The following is a 26,246-nucleotide window of genomic DNA, read 5'->3' on the forward strand; positions in this document are numbered from 1 at the left end:
CCCCCCCCGCCCAAGGCACACAAACGAATTGAGGCGTCTGATTGATAGCAGCAAACAGCCACCGAGTCATCCCTGTTTGCAGAATATCACATACACTCAATGTTTATTTCATTCCATCCACAGCATCATAATCCCACTGTTGGTCCAGTAATAAATAGGTGACGCGCCGACTACGGCTAATGGGAAATCCATAATGCTCTTCCTTATGTACACATAGTCAGTAGATGGTAGGTGGAAACGGATTTCTCACTAGGATTTTCGTAAACCCAAAAATAGTAATATTTTAAGAGCTCCTTCAGCTTTTTCTCCTCCTCTTCTACCTTTTATCATGGGTTTTTTTGTCTTATTCTTCGCTGCAGATATACGACGCGAGATAAATTCAGCGCGCACCAGAATATTCGAGGAAGCACGGAGCATTGAATCAACTAGTGCTGAACTGAACGGACAATTAAAGACAGTGAGGAAAATCGCGAATTACGTTGTGCCGTATATCGAGGCGTTTGAGGAAGTCAGATGGCTGGTCGGCATCGGTATGTGAATATTTATGGATCTGTCACTTGGAGAGAGCGGTTCTATGACTATGACGAGTCACGTATTTTCAAATTTACGGAGATGTGTTACGTTGAATTTTCAGTGATAAATAGTCCTGTTAGAGATTAAACACTAGAGTGCTATGTTGCAACATTAAATAATTAACTTAAGGCCCGGGTGTACCATTTTTCGAATGTTATCTGGATTTGTTTAATCTTTCATAATCCGAAATTGTCAATTGAGTGGTACATCATGTAGAAATTCCCAAAAATTATGATAGAATGATGAAAAAAAATAGAAAAAATTCTCAACTTTTTCAAAGAGCGTGTTTAATTGAGATTCAGAATGAGTTGAAAAAAGTGGAAATTACAAATATCTGATTCGCTGTGGCAAATTATCTATTAGCTGTCATTTTCCATGGTGGATAAGAAAACACTAACTACTCATGGGAAGTGACAGCTAGGTATTTCAATTTTCAAAACAGTGGTATGTAGTCATCTGCCATTTTTATGTGATAAAAGTGTGATTAAAAAATTCTCCAAAATATTACAACTTTTTTCAAAGAGCCTTTTCCGTAATAAATGTCTCTGCGCAGTGTGGGAAAAGATTTACGAAATCAGTCTTCCCCCTGCATGATATTGGGTGACAGGCCGCCATTTGTCACCGTAAATCTGATACATTTTTCAATTTCTTGTTATTTAACTTATTCTGAATATTAATTCAGTAGCGAAGCAGTAAACAGGGTGAAGTCGATTTTGACTTTTGGTCAGTTTTTGACGAATATCTCGAAATCTAAAAGAGATAGAAAAATTTTTATTGTGACCTTTTTTGTAGAGTTCATTGAGGGTTATAAAAAAGGTCAAGACAAAAATTTGTCTATCTCTTTTAGATTCCGAGATATTCGTCAAAAACTGGCCAATAGCCGAAATCGACTCAACCCGGTTTACCGCTTCGCTACTGAATTAAAAATGCTCTTTGAAAAAATTAAGAATTTTTTCTACTTTATTTTTATTATTCATTCATAATTTTTCAAAACTTCTGCATGATGCAGGACTTAATTGACAATTTCAGATGACGAAAGATGAAAAAAAATATCGAAATAACGTTCGAAAGATAGTACACCCGGGCCTTAAATCCCCAATTTCACCAAATAATAACGAAGATAATAGCAACTGTGAACAGCAGAATGTACATTAACATGCACAGCAATAACATGAATTATGGAAACGATTCACGAACACGATAATGGGAACGAACACTTGGTCTCTCGTATTCCGCAGGTGCTGTCATCGGTGTTCTTCTTGTCTGGATATTGCTGATGGCTGCCCTGATATGTCGTTGTGGATCAACTGAGGGTAAAATACGTCCTACGCTGTTGTGGTAAGTTCACCCTCCACTAAAATCCAACATTGTTTCCCAAAATTGACCTTTCACAGACGCTTCCGAAAAGCCCTCACAACGCCTCCATTGCAGAAGCTATGCGCAATTTCGTAGAACATTTGAAACGCCAGAATAGTTTACAATTAGTACTAACAATACACTCGGATATATTAATTAATGGAATTCAACTCGAATAATCAGTGCTGCTGTAGTCAGCTGTCTTGCATCCATTGGCCTTTGGGGCGTTGTGATAGGAGCACTTGGAATTTCCAGCCATACGGAGATGCTGGTATGCCGGCCACTCGAGGATCCCAACTATCGAACATTGGAAACTATTCTGGAGTCCAAATTGTTTTTGGGGCAACCGTTGGCCATGCCACTCAATGAACTTTTGCAGTATGTATGCTTCATTCTTAAGTGTTGAGAGTTAAATAGTGGCCTGTGGCGAGACATTTTTGAGACTTTTTTTAATGAGTTTGGGTTGACAAATTCAAGGGATTTAAAGTGGCTTTTTTTAAAGCCCATCGTGTTGACGTGAGAGCGTCATAATGTTTTTCGCCCCGGCGGGCGCAAAGAACATTTTTACCTCCGGAGAAAAATCTGACTGCGCCTGCGCTCACGCAGAGAAATATTCAATAAAAATTACCTATCTTTTCCGTAATTCCGGAGCGAAATGTGCTTGTAGGAAATTTTACGGAACTGTCACGGAATTTTTGAAGAGCGTTCCATAATTTTTATCTGAATCTCCTGTGAAAAATTACGATACACTGAGAGAAAAATTTACTTCTCCCAAGAAAAACAGAGAAAATTTTCTTGACACAAGTAATCAAATGGAGGTTTTGCATGGGACAGTTGAATATTTACTTGTGTTAAGAAAATTTATTTCTCGCAAATAAATTTTTTTCTCAGTGTACCGTCACTTAAGGCAGCTCCACTCTTACGGTAAATTCAAAGATTATTGAAATCCATTATAAAAAAATCCAATGTAACATTTTTTGTCACCGGTTTATTCGGATATATATATATATTCTTTTTTTCTAAATACAACAAAACGAAATGAAAAATCATATTATAGCGCCACATGCAAAACCATACGCGCGCGTATCGCGCCAAAGAAGAAATGTTTGGAAATCAGGATTTAACCCAGTGTCTTATGTGAAAATCAACAGTTCCATTGTAATCAAAGATTAAAATCTGAATTTTTTTTCATTAGATGTGAAAAAATCAAGAATTTTTTTGACAGCTCATAAAATATAGGGGAGGGTGGGGCAAAACGGCCCCCCTTCAATTGTCAATAACTTGTGAATGACATTGTGAAAATTCCCAGTTTCAACTTCATTTTGAAGATAATTTTTCATTCTTCAAAACGAGCTCTAACTCATCCCAATCTGATTATTGAATCGGAAAATATTGACGATTGAAGGGGGGCCGTTTTGCCCCATCCTCCCTTAATCCACCGTTTTGCAAACAAGTTTTATCATTTATTTATGAGAGGGAAATGTTTGAAAAATATCCATATTTTGCGAAATTTAATTTAGGTAATAGTGACTGGGTATGAATTTTTTCAAATTTTTTCCATGCAATTTAGTTGAGAAATTTAAAAACTGAAAATATCCAAAAGTACAGGGTAGCCCGGCTGAAGCATAGAGCTACTTAAAATTTTCTGAGTTGATTCCGTAATCGATGAGCAAATTGTGAGTTCCGTAACTTTTACTGAATATTTTTCTCCGTGCTGAAGCGAAAAATACAGTTCTGACCACGGGAGGTAAAATAAAGGACCTTCACTCATGTTATCAATAACAAAACATGAATATCTATCGAAAAAAAAAACACTTTCGTATTTTACGGGCAAGAATTTTTCTATATAACTTATTCTTTTCATATATTTTCTATAGAATTTGCTCGACTCAAATTTTCTAAGTTTTTCATTCTATTTTTCTCTTCTTCTCATCAAGAAAATCAAACGAAAAAACTTAAAAAAATTGAGCCGAGGAAATTCTATAGAAAATATCTCAATAGAATAAGTTACACAGAAAAATTGAATTCTATTGCCTTTTTCTACTGAATATTTTCTATTGAACATTTCAATAGAATCGGCCAAAAACTAATAGAACAGTTCAATAGAAATTCAATAGAATTTTTTACCGAATTCGAAGTGTTTTTCTATTAAATTTTTTCGTCCGTGCCTTCAAGACACTCCATTTCACAGCGTCGTTGCATTAATAATGGACAAATCTCATAACTCCTAGGTCAAGTTGAAATTTTTTTATTCTCTTTCTAAAGAAAATGCGAGCAGGATGAAGCGGTTTATCCCGCGTTTCCACTAGGCAAAACCTCAAACTTGGAACAACTGGCAGATTACTGGATGTGGCCGGGACTTTCCAAAGCCTTTTCTCTGTTGAAAGTGGATCTCAAAGGTTTTAAGATACTCACACCGAGCTTGGAGGGCAAGCTGGAGAGCCTTCTGTACGCTTGTAGACCTAATCTCACCGAGCACAAGATAATGGTAATAGATAGACACCGTCAATTAAAAGTTTTCTGAGAGAGTAGTTGTCGGTTTGATGAACACAATTGATGCAGATTCGAGGGCCAATTGTCAGTCAAGACATGATCACGATGTCAAATCAAATTTACAATGTTGGAAATCAATTGTCCGATATGAGGAGTTCAAAGGCATTCATGGGCATCAGTACGGCGATGCAGAGTCTCATTGTGAAAAAAGTTAGACCACTCATAGAAATTCAGGACAATCTTATCGATCAACTCACTACTCTGGAGATGCAGCTGCAGCCGTTTTATCGGAAAGCTAATCAAACTCTTGTCCATTTGAGGGCTGTTCAGAGTTATATCGATGATCAAGGGGATGTTATTGCTCAAATGGTAATTTATGTTTGTTCTATGGAGTATGATTTTATTGGAGGGTGGATATGATAATAGTATCCGAATTTCATCGAATTTTCAGCAATTTTTTTGCAGTTTTCAATAATCTTTGAATTTACCGTAGAGTAGAGCTACTTTAACCCGATTTCTGATACGTTCATTACAATCGTCTACCCCAAATGAAACACCTTCTCCTTCTCCACATTAATTAAAAAACAGCATTTGACCCATCAAGTTCCGCCGCTTTCCACCTTAATAAATCCTATTAATTCCAGAACCTGAAACACTGGGTTAAATCCTGATTTTTAAACATTTCTTCTTTGAAAAACCATAACGATAATGAAAAAAAATGAGAAAAAAATTAGAATTCCGAATCTAGTCGAGTTTTCAGCAATTTTTTTGCAGTTTTCAATAATCTTTGAATTTGCCGTAGAGTAGAGCTACTTTAACTCGATTTACCGCTCCGCTACTGAATTGAAACAAAAATCGGAAATGCAATTATTCTGATGCCTTCATTACAATCTTCTACCTCAAATGAAACATCTTCACCTTCTCCACATTAAAAAAAAAAACAGCATTTGACCCATCAATTTCCGCCGCTTTCCACCTTCNCCAAGAGTTACGTTGAAAGATTGACTGGTTATCTTGATCAATGGCGCACTGACGTTTTCAATGAAATGGATATTTTCAATTTTTAAATTTTTCAACTAAATTACATGGAAAAAATTTGGAAAAATTCATACCCAGTCAGTATTATCTAAATTAAATTTCGCAAAATACTGATATTTTTTCAAAGATTTCCCTCTTATAGAGATAAATTTATTGTTCAAAGATACAAAATCTTTATATACAATGTGTCTCCGGGGGTCGGAGTTAACAGTCTCTCTCTCTGATTTCCCTCTTATAAATAAATAATAAAACTTGTTTGCAAAATGGTGGATTATTTTTTATGAGGTGTCAAAAAAATTCTTGATTTTTTCACATCTAATGAAAAAGAATTCCGATTTTAATCTTTGATCACAACGGAAATGTTGATTTTCACATAAGACACTGGGTTAAATCTTGATTTTTAAATGTTTCTTCTTTAAAAAACCAAAACGATAATTAAATTGAGAAAAAAATTAGAATTCCGAATCTAATCGAGTTTTCAGCAATTTTTTTGCAGTTTTCAATAATCTTTGGATTTACCGTAGAGTAGAGCTACTTTAACCCAATTTACCGCTCCGCTACTGAATTGAAACAAAAATCGGAAATGCAATCATTCTGATGCGTTCATTACAATCTTCTACCCCAAATGAAACATCTTCACCTTCTCCACATTAAAAAAAAACAGCATTTGACCCATCAAGTTCCGCCACTTTCCACCTTAATAAATCCCATTAATTCCAGAAAACCAAGAGTTACGTTGAAAGATTGACTGGTTATCTTGATCAATGGCGCACTCACGTTTTCAATGAAATGAGAGCAGGTGTTACCAAGTGTCGTCCACTGTGGGACATCGCTAATGGTATTAAATTACTAATGTGTCAGCACGTACTAGGTCCACTGGTTAGTGGCATTACCCCTTCATCCCCTCTCCGGCTATTCACATAATTATTAACGATATATTCACCTTCGAGTGCAGAATGGATGCTGGTTCCTCACAGTTTTATGCATCCTGATCATGATGCTCAGTACACCTGTCGCACATACCCTGGCCTCGGTGTATCGACGTGACTCGAAAAAAATTGACGCCTTCCAGTCGGGAATAATGTGAGTCACTGCTTACCGTGCTCATAATAAAATGCAAATATTTTACTTTGAGATAATGCTATAACAGAATGAAAATGTTATTTCTGTGTAGAACACCGCCTGATACCCAGAGCATCAACAGAGACACTTGGCGAACGCCGCCGTGAGTGAATAAACATCAGTCTTTATACCTCGTTTCATCAATTTTTTTTATTGAAAATAATACAAAAATGAATATTACAGACCCCCACCGCCACAGGGCAATTGGGTGACTATATAGGATTCATTCGACCCTGAGAAAGGGGCTGGTGAGGAGATAAATCAATACAAGGTGAATAAAGAAGAATGAGGAAACTCTTCCGAAGTAATGAAGTGTTAATGACTGAAAATATCGGACTTTATTGAGGGTTGCGCCGTGAAATATCATGAGAAAATATCATAATATGCGAAGATTTCGATAAATCTGTTTTTCATTTCGGTCGATTTCTTTCAGTCTAATAGATAATTCTGTTTTTTTTTAATGAAGAATTTTTGAAATTGATTGTTTGGACTACAAGAAGCTCAGTACGGGAGAAATTTTTTAGCCTTACAATTTCGCTTATTTTATGAACGAAATGGTAAGACTGAAAAATCTTGCGTCGCGCGCGACTCCATCAAGAAATGGGCAACTCATCGAAGTGTTGAAACAAGTTCACAAAAATTTAATACAAACTTCGCAACAATATGCTTCACGACATTATTTTCTTTCAAAATCTTCGGAATGGAACTGTCTATGTTGCCACGTCTTTTGTAATTGTTTATTTAAAAAGTAAAAATACTTTTTTTTCAATCAACAATTTTTTACATCATTTTTACATGTTCTCTCAACGAAAAAGTCTTTTAGCACTTTTTCCATAAAATGCATAGTTACGGACTTATCAATTTTCAAAGTCAAGCCGCTCTGTTGGCTAATACGAGGGTCATCTTCTATATAATTTACCCTGATCATTTATGAAAGGCCACACCCGAGGAGTTCTTCATTATTTTTTTCGATATAATACGAACACCTAAATATACCCAAGGAGAATGGGAGGGGAGCGAGCGAAGCGAGCGGAGGGCGTACCCCCTCTCGGGATTCGCGAGCGAAGTGAGCAGGGGGCGTACCCCCTCCAGGGATTGGCGAGCGAAGCGAGCGGGGCGCACCGCCCCCTAGTGGACTGCCAAATATTCAACGTCGAGCCTCTCTTTGCTCGGCCTAATTTTTCAACTGTCATAATTTACACAAAAAAATTGATTTCTAAATTTTTTCGACAGTGAATAAAATCTGGGCCCCTCTTTCGATTGATTCTATTTGCATTAAAAAATAAAAATCCAATTTCCCCGGGTTGAAATAGCGTAAAATACCTCATGCATCATTTCACAATTATTTATTCTACATGAAAAAACGACTTATAAGGTTTTATCTTGAATTTATATTTTGATATTTTGTTTCTGATCTTTCATGACGCAATCACCGAAATACGAAAAATTGTTCGTCGAAATAGTTGGGAAGGGTGTAGAATTTGTTAGTATTTATACTTTATTTCGTAAAATTTCTCGAGATATTTCAACAAAAAATGACGAATGATGCCTGCTTCATATTTCGTGGAGTTTCATCTGTCTTGTAAATTGGTGCAACTGACCGAAAGATATGGCCCCCGAGGGTGAATTAACAGTGAAGACGAGGAGATCTAGAATTACATCATGACGGACAGAAAGGCGGCTGAGCTTGCACGTCCCAGTGTGTTGTTAGCAATGCACTGGTACGTTCCAGTGTGTTGTCTCATGACTGATGAAACTTGCATCCAGGATGTTTTCATCAGATTCTCGGGGCCGTCGGTTGTGTGCACTGTTCCCCCGTGCTCTTCATCTGGAATGAAATATTTTAAGTAGATAAATTATGGTTGATGGAAAATCATTGACATTTATAAGCTTTGATAAACGAAATGAGAATAAAGTCATGACTGAATGACTGGAGTTGTTTCTTCAATTCATTTTTGAACGGCGAGAGGAATCATTTTTCACTGATTTTTTTCAACAAAAAAACTATTTGAAACGTTTCGTCTTGAATTTTGATGGATTCATTGATTGAAATTTATTCACTGTATGAATTATGTTGCGCGGAGAGAAATATTCAGTAAAAATTACGGAACAATTCACGTAGAGAAGAAATCTGAAACGTTCAGTGAATTTTCAGGTTCATCACCGAGCAAATTACGAAATTGTCACGTCATTTTTCCCGAAGAAGGAAAATCTTACAGAAACTTGCCGACTTATTATGCCTCAAAAATCAAAAATTCTTGAACATTCAACAATTTTTATGAAGATAGTGAGTTATTTCTATGTTCCGTTCCGTAAAATTTCTCAATCGTTGGGGAAAAATTACGGAACGACTTGTTGTCCCCACACCGGTGAGTGATCAGACGGGTGGTTAATTTTTACAGAACAAATCGTAGAATCGGAATTTCAGTTCCGACTCACATTTTTTATTGATTTTTACTTCGCTCGCGAATTAAGTTTTGAAACGAAATTTTTACGTTTTTTTTCTGGTAATTTTTATTGAACTTTTCTCTTCGTGTGTACAGAATAAGTAACGATGAGGTCATACAACAGAAAAATAAGAGCAAATAACTATACTAGAACAGTAGGAGATTGCAAATAATGTGTGCAGGGCTCACAATCAAAAGAGAAAGAAATAGACAAATTAGGCTGAAAGAGTGCCTTGAATGCGATTTTTGAAAAAAAAAATCATGAAATTTTTTACTGCACTAAAAACTCATTAAATTCCATATTTTTTAGCAGCATAATGACCAGAAATCCTCAAGTTACTTGAATTTTCAATGAAAACATGAATATTCAGTACCAAATGACACTAAATTTTCAATCAATTGGAATTTGACTTGGATTTTCACTGATTTTTAGTCATTCTCCAGGAATAATAATTGATGAATGCGATTTTGGGTAAAAAAATCATAAAATTTCAGATTTCACGAAAAAAAATTTAGCAGCATGACGAGAATTTCTCAAATTACTTGAATTTTCAATGAAAACATGAATATTCAGTACCAAATGACACTAAATTTTCAATCAATTGGAACTTGACTTGGATTTTTACTGATTTTTCTTCATTTTCAGGAAATAATTAGAATAATAATAATATTTACAGTTTTCATTCATTTCCCCATGAAATTCTAAATTTTCAGTAACGAAATTTCTTGAAATTTCCGTGAAATTAAAATGTGAAAAAACCGTCCAAAAAGTGTACCGAAAATTTCAGCCAGAAATGCTTAACGCAAATCGTAAAATAAAAGGATTGAAAAAAAAATAAAGGATGAGTTTTGAAAATCATTTCGTTGACAATATCTTGAACCCAAGCGATACGTGACGATGCTTTCATTCCCATTCAATAACCAATAAACTCACTTGGTAATTTGAGAACAATGCCATCAGTAGCCGAGCGAAATTCCCAGGAAATATCCGGGACGGGGAAGCCCTTGGCTTCACAATTGAATGCGACTCGTTGACCGAAGGGAGCAGCAGTATCCCTCAGTGGTGAGAAAATCCACGGACGGCTGGGACACGGCCCGAGGTGTTTGAGCTTGAGTGAAGCCTTCCTAAGCCGCATCGCTTCCTCATGAAGAGCGCAGGGTGTCGAATAAGTCTCATTGTTACTTCCACACGCCGGGCTCTGCTCCATGCACACGCAAACCGCCTCTGGCTCGTCCTAAATCATATCTAAATTCATGAACTGCTCTCATTGATAATCAACTAAACAGATTAAATTTAATTATTTCACTAATTGAGATGTTGAATTGAATAATTAAAATTATATTCCATTTACTCATGAATGCATTATAAACAAGTGGCTCATCGCACAGGTGTAAATCTAGTATTATTTTTTTGCTAATAAATCAGCAATTTTCTTCCGAATGGATTAATCGAATTGAAACAAAAAATTGTATATTCGGTTTTTTGTTATGAATTTCAGATTAGTAGGGAAGTTCAACCTTGACTTGACAGTGTCAATGTCGGGCCAGGGTTGGGCCAATGTCGGGCCAGTGTCGGCCGAGGGTTGGGTCAATGCCGGCCCAGAGTTGGGCTGACGTCGGCTCACGGTTGGGCCAGTGTCAGGCTAATGTCGGTCCAGGGTTGGCCCTATGTCGGCCCAATATTTGCTCAATAAAAGCTCAATCAATAATGAAAATGAATAGTAAGTGAAAAATTCATGAATATTCAGGAGTTTTGTAAACTTTGAGGGCCAGGTGACCTAGAAGTTATGATGATACGATAATATGTATTTTTGTAGCAATAAAAACGAATGTCGATGTAAAACAACTTCACGAAACTTTCATCGTTTATAGATAGTATGCCTCTATGATCATAGCTTCTATGCGCTTTTCCGCGAGCTGTTCAATGAATTGTAAACGCAAAAATATGAACAGAGCACGGCTAGTCGGCGAGAAAGCTACTGCAGATGGCTACGTATTACAATCAATATAGCGTCTGATTGCTTGATTGCAGTGCATTTAACACTCGGCACTGCCTACACGGGTCTTGACGACGGGTCACCGACACTTGCTATTATCTTGTCAACTATTCTAACACGATGCAATTATAGCCGTTCCGCACTGAGAGAAATTATGATAGTTCTCCCCCGTATTTTGTTGGAGAAAAACGTTATTGCTAGTCCACTAGTTCGATAAAATTGGAATTTCGTGGGGTGGGGGGCGGGGGGGGGGAATAATGAAATTTTGCATGTCACTGGGAATTTATTGGAATTCCACGGTTTTTAGCAGCTGGAGAATGAGAATTAATCAATTTACTTGAATTTTCCATCGAATTAGGTTTGCGTTGCACCAAAAATTACGCTGGATTTTTCATTAATTAAAAAATTAAGAATATATTTTCCCGAAATTTCCTGATTTCTAGTAATTTTTGTGGACTAATTGAACTAACATTCGAAGTTGCCATTGATTTTTCTTCAATTTATTCATTTTCAAAGTCGATTTTTTTTAAAGTTCAAAAGTCAAAATTCAAAATTTTTATCATATAGTATGAGAAAGGCAAGAATTCCTTAATTGATTTGAATCTTCAATCAGAACATGAATATTTAGTTGCAAATTACACTGAATTTTCAATCAACCAAAAAATTAAGAATATGTCCGTCAGAAATTTCTTGATGTCTATCAATTTTCTCGGAACAATTAAACTAAAATTCACGGCGTCCCTTCATTTTTTGATTGAATCGTGAATTTTCAGTCACGAAATTTCTTAAAATTCCAGTAAAACTGTCAGACCGTTTTATGAAAATCGAATAGAAATAGTATTTCAGATTTATTGTATTGGGTTTTTTCATTTGTTATGTCTTCAATTGTCGAGTTCGCTCCACGATTACTTGACTTATTCGGTAATTTTTTTCTGCCTTTTTTCTCCGTGTAGGTGAACAAAATGAATTTAGAATAGGGATTCTGAGGAAATCTGTGTAAAATTACCTCGTCAAGAAGATCATTTCTCAATTGACAGAGATAATTTGTAGCGCAAAAGCCGTCCTTTCGTCTTTTGGGATCGAGACTGCTGATACTGGCATTCCAACAGCTCTCACCTTCGAGTTTAGCGCATCTACCAGCCGGACAGCACTCGCAGGGGTCCGCGACGGATCCCAGGAGACATCTTGAGGCATTATCCAGGCACCTGGAAGTTCATTCGATAACAAAATGATGATATGAATATTGTGATCCGATCAATACCCGTAATTGTTGAAAAATAATGAAAGCGTCATGAATTAGTTTTCTAGAAAACTGAATAATTTTCCTAGAATTTCCCAAGAAACTCTGGAATTCTTTCGACTGCCCAGAATTTAGAATCAATTTATACCATTCGCGAAAAAAGGAAAGTGGAAGGAATTGAACTTGACGAGATTCATGAAAGTACACGAAGAATGAAAATCCCAGAAAGAATAGTTGATCATTTTCGCGCATGATAAACATGAGAAAATTGCCAATTACGACGCGGAGAATAATTTGTGAGCTTAAAGAATTTGAAAATACCGCGCGACACATTAACAGGGTCCGTTGCAATTTAAGGATGTTTAACCTATCAAGTGGACAACTCAGTTGAGAAGAAAAATAAAATTGACTACATAAATCATTCATGTTACAAATTATTTTTCTCATCAAATTAGAAGTGTTATGGTGTGCTTTTCCAGTCTCAAAAACAGTAATTAAAGAAAATGTTCATAAATAATGGAGGACTTGCGACTGCAGTGGTAACAGTCGAATTTTGATCGGGCAACATCGCACGCTTCGGCTAGTACTGGGGTTGTAACAGTGAGATGAATGTTTGTGTGTGTTATACATGTCCATATGCTTCCAGCACTGAATTATCGTCACCGACTTTACCGACCTCGATCAGCTGTTGTGCGGTGTTGTCGCGTTGCTCGACTCGTAATGGCGGTCAAATTTTTTTAGAGGAATTCGAAAATCAGTCGAAGATATCACGCCTATATGGCCCGGTCCCCTACTTGTTCTCGCCGGCGATAGATTCTCCATAGTCTAAAGTAAATGGCTTGTGGTTTTTTTTCAATATCTTGAGTGTCTAACCCATGCAACATCTCGCTCAAAGTTCACACGGTCACGTTTCTTCCCTAAGCGTAATGTTACAAGAAGTGATTTTCAGACATCAATTTCTCACTAGGATTGCCCCGATGGAAGGATTCAGATTATTACTAACGTGTGGCTCAAATATGAACCTGGCATATGAGTCAGTATCAAAATTATGGTGAATAATGCGGGTTTTGGCTACACATCCTTAACCCTCTCAGTTATCAAAGGCACGACACTGGTCGGTGCGGGCAGAGTGGGGACTCGTGCGCGGTAGTGAGCGCCACGAGAAGTGCACGGGGTGCCACTGACACACGGACATAATCTGGAGAAGTGGGGACGACCGTGATGCTTGAGGCGGTTATCGTAACACGAGAAATGGTACAATTTTATAATTTCATCACTAATTATTTCGGAAACAAGTGGATTTGGCAGAAAATGTCGAAAAACTTTTTTGTAGAGGAGAAAATTTTCCACGAACAAATCCTTATAAATTTTTTGTATGAAATCTTCATCAATTGGTGAACCGTAAGGCATGAGTAGAATTTAAAAAATTAGTAATGAGTTTTCATTCCACGACTCGCGATTTTGGTTGTTCACTATTAAATGATGAATTCTCGAAAATCATTTTTTGACTTTTCACGACTCGACGATTTCGCCGATTACTCAATAATCGATTTCTCGAGGGATCTGAATTAGAGACAACTGAATGATCAATTACCTGTACAATTCACATTCACCGCAGTCTTTCGGGCCCATAACATTGCTAATTGTATCGCCAGCGCAAATTTCAGTGCACAACCACAAACTGAGAGACAGAAATGCGATGATAAATGGAGTGGAATAGGTCATTTTAACGACTGACCAAAACGCAAAGATGTTCTGGACAGTTGTGCGTTACCCATGCGATGGAGCGAAGAAGAGGCATGAGCGGGGGGGAGTTATTTCATTACAGAGTGGTAGGGTTTCTCAAAGAGGGGACTGCAAAACCACCGAGTGAGAGTTGCATCTCACCCATTATGAATTTCGGTTTTTGCCCCCGAATGAAAGTGTTGTCTCCATCAAATCCGAAATTTCCCAGTTTTTTTATTATTTTTTTTATTGGTTTATAGTATAGAACCCATATGAGGGTTATTTACACTGTCGGTGAGAGAAATTTCCCAGTTATTGTGTCAGGATGAGTAATTTTGACCACAGGAGTTCGAATATGATACACTGAGAGAACAAATTAATTCTGCGGAAAAGTTATGTTCCTGGGAAGAGATTTCTTGAGAAGATAAAAATTGTCAAAAAATTTTCTTCAAAACGTACACTCAATAAAATTATACCTTACACTGAGAAAAAAAAATAGCAGCAATTGTTCTCGTGAGACATTTATATGTCTTTCGAGTAAATACGTTCGTTCTACAGAGAATTATATGAGGCTCCGGTTTTATCAAGTGAATGTTATTGAGTAGTGTAGATCTTTGTCCAATAAACACTGATAATTTCCATGGAACAAATGATAATTTCAAGAGGAAACTACAATTTTCTTGCCGAAAATTGTGTTATTGGCAAAACTAAATAATTTCGAGGGGACAATTTTTTTGGGGAAAAAAATATTCTTTCCTCATTAATGTATTTTTTCTATGGTATAAACCTATGGAGTTCTCTCAGACCAAATGATTGTCGAACAATAGATTATATTTTTTCCTGCCAACAGTTCGAATTCTTCTAGGGATATTTCTGATGATGGCGACAAAAATTTAATTTTTGTGAAAGATATTAAATTTCTTTCTATTAAGTTGGTTAACCCTAGTCTGGTCACCAAACGCGACCCGGCGACTCTAGTCACCTCCGCGGGGATTCCCCGCTGTGTTATTTAGGCTCCAGTGTTGCCGAATTCACTCTACACTGCTCGGGCGCGGTTAGCGAGTTTCCGGCAACGTCGCGTGATGGGCAACTCCATCCAACATGGGAAAAAATAATTCATCTGTTCGAAATAATTCATTTTCTTTAGGAATTTCGGGAAATATATTGTTCCAAAAACTGCTATAATTCTTTAGATGCGTCAACAGACAAAATCAAATATTTATGAATTTTTCCCAACAGCCAGTAGTTAAGGAAAAAGGACGCGCGGCGTTTCGCTCGGGTGACGACCAATCTAGGGTTAATTTCCCTCAAGTACATGCGTTCGACTCCATCCAATATTCTCACATGGAGCATATAGTTCTTCGGCACGGCAAATTTTTTCTCTCAGTGGGTATGTGCACTGACAGAAAGGATTAGATATTGTTAACGAATGGGTTTGGCTGGAGGCTAGAATCTGTTCAGTCTCACCAAAATGTTCATTTGTTAATAGTTCAAAAATACATATTTGAGGAGCCGATAAAAAAAGGAAACCAGTAATGAAAATAAAGAACCAAAAGGGAATTAATTTTTCACAATTTTAATTTTAAGTTTTTCATAAATTCGTGATTATTTCAGTATCTGTTTAGATTTTTCTTTAGTTTTTTAAGTAAATCTAAGAGTGGACTAAAATGATAGTATACGTTAGTCAGTATCTCATTGGGTACATGTCTGGGTAATATAAGGAGCGAGAGGTGATTGTGAAACAGTCACTCAAGAATTTTCGTCTGTAACATTTAGTATCAGTGATTATTGCGGAAGTCCGTAAGAAAATAGTGGCTTTTGAGCTCGGACATTGTCTATTATTGAAATTGACAATACGAATTAGCAGTGGGCCGTAGCGGGTTCTATGCACCAGCGAACTACCACTGTCTCCTAGGCCTGGATGAATTCCAGTATTTCCTGTAACGCAAATATTATGTTCACGCACTTCAGGCCAGTAGTCGGAGCACTCCTCGTTGCTTAATACTGTCGTTTTGGCCCATTTCAAGTTTTTTGTTTTGGAAGGTCCGAATAGATCCAGCGGAATAATCATTGTCGTTGTTCCAGAAAATGGATAATCTGCAAAACTCGCCCATGCTATCATGATTTATTTGGTATTTTCTGAAAGATTATTGATGTTTGGTTGTTCAAGTGGAGAAAAACAGAAAAAAAAATTTTTTCACCCGGAGCCAAAGGGTCAGATTTTCGATTTTTCCAGAGGGAAAGCCGACTTTCGCCAAAATCGAATTTTTTAGCCGGGTGAAGGTTGATTCCAACTATTTAAGCGACGGGCTATTCAGAACTCTCAAAACTATGTGGAAAAAGTGAAAGCTGAAAAAGTTTTTTTTTCCGATTTTCAAAGGGTCAGATTTTCCGTTTTTCCAGGCGGAAAGTCGACTTTCGCCAAAATCGAATTTTTTAGCCGGGTGAACATCGATTCCAACTATTTAAGCGACGGGCTATTCAGAACTCTCAAAAAGTATGTGGAAACAGTGAAAACTGAAAAAAAAATTTTTGCACCGTGGGCCGAAGTGTCAGATTTTTTATTTTTTCAAAGTCGGTCAAATGGTCACTAGGGCCAAAGTGTCAGATCTTTTTTAGAAATTTGTGCCGAAGATTGATAATAAACCATTTCTTATCAATTTAAGAATACTACCTGGTCCTTAATTGCAACGAATTCCACGAATCTGTTGCACTCAATTCCACTATATTATATACATTGTAGCATATGAGTATTTCTCGGGTTCAACTCGAAAGTGAAATTATATGTTATTCTATCCGCTGCAACATAGATTCTAAGCCTTTCAAAGTCATAATTAATAATTTTTCAATCATAAAAAAAAAATTGAAAAGTTTTGTCTGGAATTTAAACCAAATTTTTCATTAATTATTGGAATGAAGGAATTGAAAAGTTCCACAAAATCCTTCATATCCGGTTAAACCAAGCAGTTTCAATCAAGCGAAAGATGAAGAAAGGAAAGACAATTGAAGATTTTCAGAGAACTTTATTGTTAAGCATCTGGTGTCGCTCTATCGACATCTGGCGCACACTTTTTTCGTCCTATAATACCGCTCGTGAAACGTCAAACCCAGTGATAGTGTCACAGCGGCGAGGATCATCAGTGTGAAGGATATGAGGGTAAGTGGACTAGGCACAAGTGTCGAATGACCAATGCTGCTAATAAAGTTGCTCATCCAGGTGAACAAGCTGCGGGTATCCTGCTGATATTGCACGGCAATCTCATGACCTACCGGATGCCACGTCACATACCTTTAGTCATAGAAAGGTGGGACAAAACAGTGAGTTTCGTTTTGCCGTAAATTAAATTTATAGTTACATGTTATATGAAGCCATTAAAAAAACCCCCATGTATTATAATACAATAATGCAATTAGATTCTATTCATGGTGTTTGCACATGTCTTTCTGAAATTGACAGGGATATTTCATTTTTTTTTTTATGACGAAATTATTGAAATAAATTGTTTGCCCAACAAGGATTTGTCAATAATGACGTCACTCATCAACTCCTTATACATCATTATTTTTTGTCGATTTATTTATGATATTGTTGAAAAAACTGTTTTTTTTATGAATCACATCTGAAAAATTTTTCGTCACTTGTGTGTAAAGGGAAATTTTCCGCACGTATTATTTTTTAATAATTATTTAGTTTTTTAATCATTCTTTTCAGTGAAAAATAATAATAGTTTTTAATATTATTTACCGTTTGCAGGACAGTGGCGATATACAGTACATATACCTGTAATAATGATAATACCAATAATAATGATAGTAATAATAAAATATAATAATTATAAAATTGAAAAATCAATTATTTGAAATAATAACAATTCTTTTCAGTAAAACATAATAGTAGTTATTTTCCTATTCCCTATTTCCCTATTTTTCATCATGATGTGATGAAAAATAGGGTTCGACACACGCACGTGGAGCGTGCGTAAAATTGCACTTTACGCACAAGTGATGAAATAGTATATTTCGTTACGAGGGCGGAAAAGAGTTTTTTGACTCGTAGGAGGTTTATAGCACGAGCCGAAGGCGAGTGATATAATTCCACGAGCCAAAAAATACTTTTCCCACGAGTATCGAACGATATTTTTCATCACAATGTGTGGAAAAGGGACGTTTTAGGCACGCAAAGCGTGCCTACAAAGTTACTTTTTCGTACAGCGTGATGAAATAGTATGTTGTATTACTTAAAACCGCATAATTCCATTTCGCTTGACCACTTTGATTGAATTCATTAAGACGCAAATCTGACGAGAGATGGCGGTGTCGAATCAGAGGTGTGACGTCATTCAAGGTCATGTTATCTTGAACTCAGACATAATTTGACATGAATTATCGAATAAAAGAATGAGAAAAATCTATGAAATATCCCCACTCATTGCCAAAAAGTTAACATTTCGATGTTATGTTTTGGTAAAATAAAATTTCTGAATATTCTGTCAAGTACTTCCTAATAGTTATTTGTATTTACAAACGTATTACTCTATAAAAACATCAGATTTTCCTATTATTCGTTATAATCCACAATCTGAGATAATAATGATGCCGCAGTGTGCCGATGTCGCCCTACTCCCCCAAATCGATAAAATCACAAACTTGAACCTTACTCATTACACCTCCCAATTCACCCACTCAACCGTTGTAATTACTGTCTTGATGATGAACACCAGCCTTTGATGATTTTCCCCGCATGAGTGACTGCAACAGTCTAGTCGATCTCTTTGGAGTTGCTGAAGCACTGGAACACCTCACCACCCGCAAATCTCTTAATTGTGACGAGTCCTGTGAGTGTTGAGTGTTCGAGTTGCTCTCAATGAGTTCATCAACATTACGCTTTTCCATTATTCCCGTCTCATTTGAATATCTCCGGGTTGTTTCAACGTCTGAGCCAGCGGAAATTCTCTTTCTTGTGTCGTTATGTATTTCACGAGAACATTCAAGCGCACAATAGTGCTGACAGTCAGCCGCACAACCACGACACGTTTCATTTTTCGTTCTTTCCGCTGAGTCTTCAGCGCAATTGACAGAACAACAGGATCGACAGTCATCAGAACACCCGCGACCGTCATCACCGCACTGACACTGACTCTTTTTCCCCCTGAGTTGTTGTCCCTTACGAGCATCAAAGTTATAGTTGTGCTGACTGCGAACCCTAGACATCTCATTGTTCGTTCTTTCCGCTGTGTCTTCAGCGCAATTGATAGAACAACAAGATCGACAGTCATCAGAACATCCGCGACCAGCGTCACCGCACTGACACTGACTCTTTTTCCCCCCGAGTTGTTGTTCTTTACTAGCATCAAAGTTATAGTTGTGCCGACTCCGAACCCTAGACATCTCATTATTCGTTCTTTCCGCGGAGTCATCAGCGCAATTAACAGAACAACAAGATCGACAGTCATTAGAACACCCGCGACCGTCGTCACCGCACTGACACTGACTCTTTTTCCCCCTGAGTTGTTGTCCTTGACGAGCATCAAAGTTATAGTTGTGCTGACTGCGAACCCTAGACATCTCATTGTTTGTTCTGTCCGCGGAGTCGTCAGCGCAATTGACAGAACAACAAGATCGACAGTCATCAGAACACCCGCGACCGTCGTCACCGCACTGACATTGACTCTTCTTCCACCTGAGTTGTTGTCCTTTACGAGCATCAAAGTTATAGTTGTGCTGACTCCGAACCCTAGACATCTCATTCGTTCTGTCCGCGGAGTCGTCAGCGCAATTGACAGAACAATAAGATCGACAGTCATCAAAACACCCGCGACCGTCATCACTGCTCTGACACTGACTCTTTTCCTCCCTGAGTTGTCCTTTATGAGCACACGAGCTACAGTTGCATTGACTCTGAACCCTAGATGTCTCATTTTTCGTCAGTTCCGGTGATTCTTTAGCACAATTTACAGAACAACAAAATTGACAATCATCGGCACACCCGCGACCATCATCCCCGCACTGACACTGACCCTTTTTCCCCCTGACTTGCTGTCTATTACCTGTCCCCTCCACTTCCTTTTCAATGTCATCATGATTTAAAAATGCACAACTACGAGAATAAATCGTGGGATGAAAGGCAGACTGACCTGGTCGTCTGCAGGGTGGCATGCAGCCCACTCGGTTCGCTGTCTGGGGTCTGCTGGGGGCACACGGTGGGGATGATGGTCTGGGACAGCACGCCGGAGTTGGGTTACAGGGTGAACAAGGTGGCTCCGGGGGACATGGCGCGACCTTGACAACCGCCGGCCGGCATTTTGTTGAGGTACAGGGGTCACATGGCGGCGGAAGACATGGCTGACACTTGGAGCAATTGCACTTGGGCCCGGGCTGGGGTCTAGGTGTTGGACAGCACAATCTAGCGTTTGGACAGCGAACTTTGGTCTTCGGGAATTTCCGCTCACTCGGGGGACACGCGCATTCTGGGGAAGAGGGACACTCGCAGGAACATTCACGATCGGCCCGGGCATCGACCTGCGGGGGTGGCGGGCAGTTGCAGTTTCTGGGCATTGGTTGACACATGCAGTAGTTGCCTGTGCATTGGCAACAGCTGCGGGGCTTTAGGATGGATTTTGGGGCACAGGGCTGACAGGAGTTCCCTGCGGAAGTGCCCGGGTAGCTTCGCTGGTCGTTGTCGCAGGACGCACCCCCGCAGGCACCACCGGACAATCTTTCGTCGAAGGTGCAGGTCCTGGTGGACGATTTGCAGGGTTTTGGGGGAGAGGGACAGGGCCTGCACGGCGTTGCTCGTCTTCTGTGGAATGAATGACGCGAATTAGCGCGTTGTGGATCACCATGTGCGGTATCGTGGGACTGATCGCGTCGATTCACTCGCGAGCGTTGTGCGCAGCTGACTGCGCAGCTTGCGCATGCGCGTTATCGTGAATGGCCAGCGACAGGAAACAGCCCGGCAGTTTTCAAAAATGCGAAAGTCGTTCAATACAAGTCTTTACAAAATGGGAGTCGATTCCGAAGTATTGGCAAGTGCGTAGGATTTATAAAATAAACTGAATGATGAAATTGAAGAATTTATCACGTATCGAATTTTTTACTGTTGAAACAATCAATTTCTATAATTTCTTCATTATAAAGAAGATGCATGAAATATTCCTATCCAGTTTTATAGAATAATTTTTTATTTATATTCAAACATACGTCGGAGCACAATTGCAACACTTGCAACTATTCTTCCTCGCGTGATCGCTCCACTGTCTCCTCAACTCACTGAAATTCGATAGCCACTCGCAATTCGGCTTAGGCGGTGAATTACTATTCCACGCCTCTTCCTCAGCGCACTGACACGGTCCAGGGCATGCTCCAGTGGCAGCCGTACCTCTCGGTCGAAATCCCCCGCAATCTGCCCTGTCCAGACAACCCACGTTCTCTTGACACATACAAGAGCGTATCCTCGGCTCAGACGCTAGACATCCGGATCTACCTCCGGCGCAGCTTGATCCTGTGTAATACCACTCGTCCATGTAGCTTTGTAACACCAATTCATATTCACGACAGGGGCGGGGGCAAAATGGGTGAATTTTAGTCAACAGTGAGAAGAAATCTCGGAAATGACGAAAACTTCGTTGCATTTTCAAAAAAAAATATAAACAAAGTTTGTGAAATTTCAAATTTATAAAATTTATAAAATCACTCATTTTGCCCCGTTTTTTTTTTAATTGACAATGAGATTTACCGCAGCATCCGGTGCCTGGAAATCGCTCACCAGCGATAGAACTGTCGCAACATGACATGATGGATTTTTTAATGAATTTTCAACAGCCAGAGTTAACGAGATTAATCGATGATTTGAAAAGTCATGCGCATGCTACATTTTGAGGGATATTTCCACTGAGACAGACATGTTTATCATTCATAACGTGAGGAGATGCAGAGGGAAATGGAATGAATGAGGACATGGGCGTGAACCCGTCATCCTAGAAATTTTGGTGGATGTATTTGCACTGTAATTTAGGTGTGATGTCCAAAGTTTATAATTCAAGTGATGACTGGAGATTCAAATGAGCGCTATCTTCATGGCGGTGATCAAGGGGTCGTCGGTAAGGAAGAGCGACGAGGGTAAGGGGTGGGAGAAAAAATCTCGAAAATGCTGGGAAAATCGCAAAAGTGTTTCGCGGCGAATTGTTCTCATTGACATTGATTTTCCTTACGAATTTTTTTCATGTGGGATTCTCATGAATGCTCATTGAATTTGTTTTTTTTTTCTCTTGGAGGGAAAAAATTGATTAGAAATTGAATTAAATTAATAAAATTGATTAAAAATTAATGAGAAAACAAATTAATTTAATTAATGAAACTAATTGGAAATTAATGAGAAAATCGTTTTTGTTCATTCGCGGTTGTTCAGTCAATGCATTGTTTACCGACCAATATTGATATGTAAATTTTAAATTCACATTCAATTTTTTGTGTGTTGCTGATTATATTGAAAATTAATAATTTTACCTTTTTGAAATGTTAGTAGTTTTGTCTGGTTGTAGATGTTCTATTTGAATAATTGAATCCTATTTTGACGAAAAGTTGTGTGTAAATTATTCATGATGTTCAAAAATTGTTGACTTCAAGAAAATAATGGATATTACATAATTAAAGATTAATTGATGTTGTGTTCAAATGTGTCTGATTTCATATTTCCCAGGGAAATTTTACACGCACTGAGAAAAAATATTATTTTTGCTGAATATTCATTTACTTAAGAGAAGTATTTATTGTTTCAAAATCGTATTTCTCCAATCGAGTAATTCCCAGGCGAGCCTGATTATGTTTCAATCGTGACAATCATGTTCTTTCAGAGGATAACTATGATGCACATGACCTTGAATAAACTCCTCCAATGATTTTTCATTTTTCCTAAATTTCTTACTTTCTAAAGGGAATCATTCCTATTGATGTTTTACTGTTAATAATTATTGAGGAAGTTCAACCAAAGTCACAACTAACACAATCATCTCCTAGAGCAATAATATAATTGTCATAATTGAAACCTAATGAGGATTACCTGGTAATGACTCGACTGGAGAAATACGGTATTGAAAAATTGAATATTTCTCTCAAGTAAATGGATATTTGGCAAAAATAATTTTTTTTCTCTGTGGGTTTCTTCCAGGCAAAATTTTTCAAAGGAAAAATGTGGCGGTTAGGTATATGTCGTAGAATAATAACTCCTGGTTCAGTAGAATTAACTCTATTGTATTTATCACATCAGATGTGTTTACATCTAGTTTCAGAATCTGACTGATATATTTGGTCGAGAGCGTGCGGATTTAAATACCTTTTGTTATGGAAGGTTCGAGAATTGTCCAGAAATTTCGTGAGGGGCAAGGATAGAACGATGTTTGTCTCGAATATGACGATATAGAATAGTCGAGACGCGTTGAATGAATTTCGCAATAATAATTCGTTTGTAGCTTGCGCCATACCAAATTTTTCGGGGATTTTTCTCCGAAGTGATTTTCGCGGGGAGAAAAATCCGGGAGCAATTCAAATGGGCGCCCTCTCCATGGCGGTGACCATGGGGTCGTCGGCAACGTAGGGAAATGACGGTAAAGAGGTTGAGGAGATCGTAGATGGCGACAGGAGACGGTTTTTCTTATTGGCCGACGCCCCGCAGCCACTTGCTCATGTGTATGCGTCAGCTAGGCATCTGTTGACTAACGATAAACGAATTTACGGCTGGGTGGTGTCAATTCAGAGGCATTCACCACATGTATTTTTTATTTTTAGTAATTTTATAAGTGTTGTTTTTAATTGAGTAAACATGTGGGCCCACGGGCGCTCGACTGTTGGAGGTTTTCTCATTGTTTTCGCCGCGTTTTTCGCAAATTCTCGAGGTAAATATGAACTGTTGAAGGGAATGATAACCACAATGTTGAGTTAGAATCATATTTGGGATTTTTTTTAGTATTGTTTTAGGGGAATAATTAGGGGGTCAGATTATTTTTAGTTATTTGGATTTTGGTTTTTATGTTTAGGAATTTGTGCATGTATCTTGGAAAATTGTTTTTTTTTGGTACTGAAAGTGGGTGTGTCTTTGGAGAATATCCCTGTGGAATAGTTCGTGTAATGATATTGTTGTTTAATTAAATGCATTTCATGCTTGTGTGAAGAATTTTTTAGAAAAACGTAGAGTTCGATAGAAAATTGTATTTGATTTCTGTTCAACATCTATTGGAGAATTCCGCTGCTTTAGAGTGCACTCTTTTACAGAAAATGTTCAATAGAGACTTTTATAGAAGAAAGCGAATGAATTTCCTTCTCTTATACAAATTTTTCTATAGGAATTCCTCGACATGAATTTCCCTAATTTCTTTCCTTCATTTTTTTTCTGTTCTCTTTAAAAGAATCAAACAAAAAACGTTGATTTTTTTAGCCGAGGAGTTTTCAGAAAAATATCTCGATAAAATAGGTTGTATTGAAAAACGAAACAAATTATTCGACAGAAAAACGTAAATAGTTTCAATGTTAAACAACAATGTTCAGACAATGTTTCTATATCCACAAATAGATATTTTTCCATTGAATTATATTTCGCTCCACGATTACCTTTCTCACAGTAAAATTTGTTACGAATTTCTAGGGAATTTTCAAAATATTTGCATATTTGTAAAATCTATATAAATTAATTTTTCGACTTTTGCAATTGACCTCGCGGGGCTACTCACTCCCGAAATCATGGCGCCACTCTGAGATGAAATCAATCCGAAATCACGTTAAAATCATGTGAAATCATCGAAATCGCCAAAATCACGTAATTTCAACTCTCTGAAATCATTTGTGAAAATACGCTCAAGTCTTGAAATCATACCGAAGTTATTAAAAATTAATGAATATTTCGGAAGAGAATGCAAAGAACTTTCGAAATATTCATCGTGATTTCAATTATTTCATTATCCCTGAAATCACTGATTTCAAATCTGTGAAATCATTCGAAGACAATTGCAGTCAGGAAATCATATCGCGATCCATTTGAAGTTATGGATTTCATTTGAAGCGAAGTCGACTTAATTTCGAAATCATGGTTTCACTTAAGGCATATCCCTAGAAAACAGACGAATTTTTCTTACGATTGTACCGATACTTTTCAGTGATAATAGATAATAATAATATCATAATATTCCCCCGTTATTAAAAAAAACTCCAACTAGCTGTACTACACAGTACAGGAGATACTAAATAATTAAACGCGGGATAAGATTATAAATAATGAAAGACGGTTCTTACGATGTTCTTAAAAAACGAATCCCTGGTAGATTGCTGAATTCCGAATACCGTGAATTTTTTGTAAAATTTTATAGTACATCCCACATGGAAAAATTTATATTTTGAAAAATATATTAAAAAATATCTTAAATTGGCCCAATTTATATGAATAAAACATAAACTATATATCATATATTTTTTTACATATTCTTTATAAATTTGAAAAATATATGGAATTGGCCCATATTACATATTTTTCGATGGCAGATAGTTTTTGCGATATTCAACTCTAAAAAAGGAAATTTCGAGAAATCCTTCCTTATTTGATTCAAACAATGAATCAACAAATAATTTCTTATTTGATGTAACCAATTATTGTTGTTTTAATCAACACCATATGTGGATTAAAAAACTCAATAACTTATGAGAATGCAACAAATAAAATCATTGAAATTTTTTCCAAAAATCTATAGGGACTAAATTTTGGATGTTATTGTCTTGGGATATAGGGGAGGTAGGGGCAAAGCGGACCCCCGGGGCAAAGCGGACCCCTTCGAAAAAAAAAAGTGTGGGGTAAAGTGGACCCTCACATAAATTATTGAATCGAGTCGCCAGAATTATTCTAATACGTTTTATAAAGTGAAATTTACTACCTTGACTAAAAAAATATGCAATGAGGGCAAGTATAAATTTGTGTGAGCTCCTGCGGATCTAATTGTGAACAAGAAATGTGAGTTTTTGATCAACAGCGATTACATTCTATCCAATCGGTAGAACAACATGACAATGACTCCTGACAAACGGAAAATTAAAATAATTTTAAAAAAACAGAGGGTCCACTTTGCCCCAACATTAATTTTTTTTTAAATTTAATGACAGATCTTAATTGCAATTCTAATGAGATTATGATCTCCACGTGAAGTGCATTGACTCATTAGAATTTAAAAAACTAAACGATTCGCTTAGAGGGTCCGCTTTGCCCCTACCTCCCCTATA

The 26,246-nt window shown here is 37.4% G+C and overlaps 4 protein-coding genes across 4 annotated transcripts in view; 2 read left to right on the forward strand and 2 right to left on the reverse strand.

The window, feature by feature from the left end:
* Nucleotides 1-8,509, forward strand: part of LOC107048387 (prominin-1-A) — an 18,996-nt gene extending 10,487 nt beyond the window's left edge. The window contains exons 8-16 of the mRNA XM_015271535.2: nucleotides 360-530; nucleotides 1,812-1,911; nucleotides 2,113-2,307; nucleotides 4,195-4,417; nucleotides 4,492-4,791; nucleotides 6,181-6,339; nucleotides 6,416-6,543; nucleotides 6,635-6,685; nucleotides 6,766-8,509. Of these exons, the coding sequence (XP_015127021.1) occupies nucleotides 360-530; nucleotides 1,812-1,911; nucleotides 2,113-2,307; nucleotides 4,195-4,417; nucleotides 4,492-4,791; nucleotides 6,181-6,339; nucleotides 6,416-6,543; nucleotides 6,635-6,685; nucleotides 6,766-6,802 (1,364 nt within the window). The 3' untranslated portion in view covers nucleotides 6,803-8,509. The remainder of the gene's footprint in view (nucleotides 1-359; nucleotides 531-1,811; nucleotides 1,912-2,112; nucleotides 2,308-4,194; nucleotides 4,418-4,491; nucleotides 4,792-6,180; nucleotides 6,340-6,415; nucleotides 6,544-6,634; nucleotides 6,686-6,765) is intronic.
* On the reverse strand, nucleotides 8,238-13,991 carry LOC107048388 (insulin-like growth factor-binding protein-related protein 1). Its single transcript, XM_015271536.2, has 4 exons — nucleotides 13,861-13,991; nucleotides 12,033-12,231; nucleotides 9,964-10,264; nucleotides 8,238-8,410 (listed from the first exon to the last, which is right to left on the reverse strand). Exons 1-4 carry the CDS (start codon nucleotides 13,989-13,991, stop codon nucleotides 8,238-8,240), a joined length of 804 nt encoding a protein of 267 aa, XP_015127022.1.
* A 4,683-nt stretch (nucleotides 13,992-18,674) lies between these two features.
* Nucleotides 18,675-21,784, reverse strand: LOC114841706 (balbiani ring protein 3-like). Its single transcript, XM_029126796.1, has 3 exons — nucleotides 21,727-21,784; nucleotides 21,192-21,492; nucleotides 18,675-20,790 (listed from the first exon to the last, which is right to left on the reverse strand). The coding sequence occupies exons 1-3, from the start codon at nucleotides 21,782-21,784 to the stop codon at nucleotides 18,675-18,677; spliced, it is 2,475 nt and encodes an 824-aa protein (XP_028982629.1).
* Nucleotides 21,785-23,695: 1,911 nt separating this feature from the next.
* Nucleotides 23,696-26,246, forward strand: part of LOC107048430 (melanotransferrin) — a 7,288-nt gene continuing 4,737 nt past the window's right edge. The window contains exon 1 of the mRNA XM_015271589.1: nucleotides 23,696-23,881. Within this exon, the coding sequence (XP_015127075.1) occupies nucleotides 23,809-23,881 (73 nt within the window). The 5' untranslated portion in view covers nucleotides 23,696-23,808. The remainder of the gene's footprint in view (nucleotides 23,882-26,246) is intronic.

Source organism: Diachasma alloeum, unplaced genomic scaffold (assembly GCF_001412515.2).
Source record: "Diachasma alloeum isolate Michigan unplaced genomic scaffold, Dall2.0 Dall_scaffold_00192, whole genome shotgun sequence".
Classification (NCBI taxonomy): domain Eukaryota; kingdom Metazoa; phylum Arthropoda; class Insecta; order Hymenoptera; family Braconidae; genus Diachasma; species Diachasma alloeum.

Bases quoted from the DNA above. Each gene is read 5' to 3' on its own strand.
- LOC107048388 (XM_015271536.2), bottom strand. From the start codon at position 13,991: ATGACCTATTCCACTCCATTTATCATCGCATTTCTGTCTCTCAGTTTG. The intron at 12,232-13,860 runs GTAATTGATCAT...ATGAACTTCCAG, and splicing joins GGTGAATGTGAATTGTACAG to GTGCCTGGATAATGCCTCAA. The intron at 8,411-9,963 runs GTGAGTTTATTG...ATTTCATTCCAG, and splicing joins CATTGTTCTCAAATTACCAA to ATGAAGAGCACGGGGGAACA.
- LOC114841706 (XM_029126796.1), bottom strand. From the start codon at position 21,784: ATGTCATGTTGCGACAGTTCTATCGCTGGTGAGCGATTTCCAGGCACC. The intron at 21,493-21,726 runs GTAAATCTCATT...GGTATTACACAG, and splicing joins TCCAGGCACCGGATGCTGCG to GATCAAGCTGCGCCGGAGGT. The intron at 20,791-21,191 runs GTATGTTTGAAT...TTCATTCCACAG, and splicing joins TGTTGCAATTGTGCTCCGAC to AAGACGAGCAACGCCGTGCA.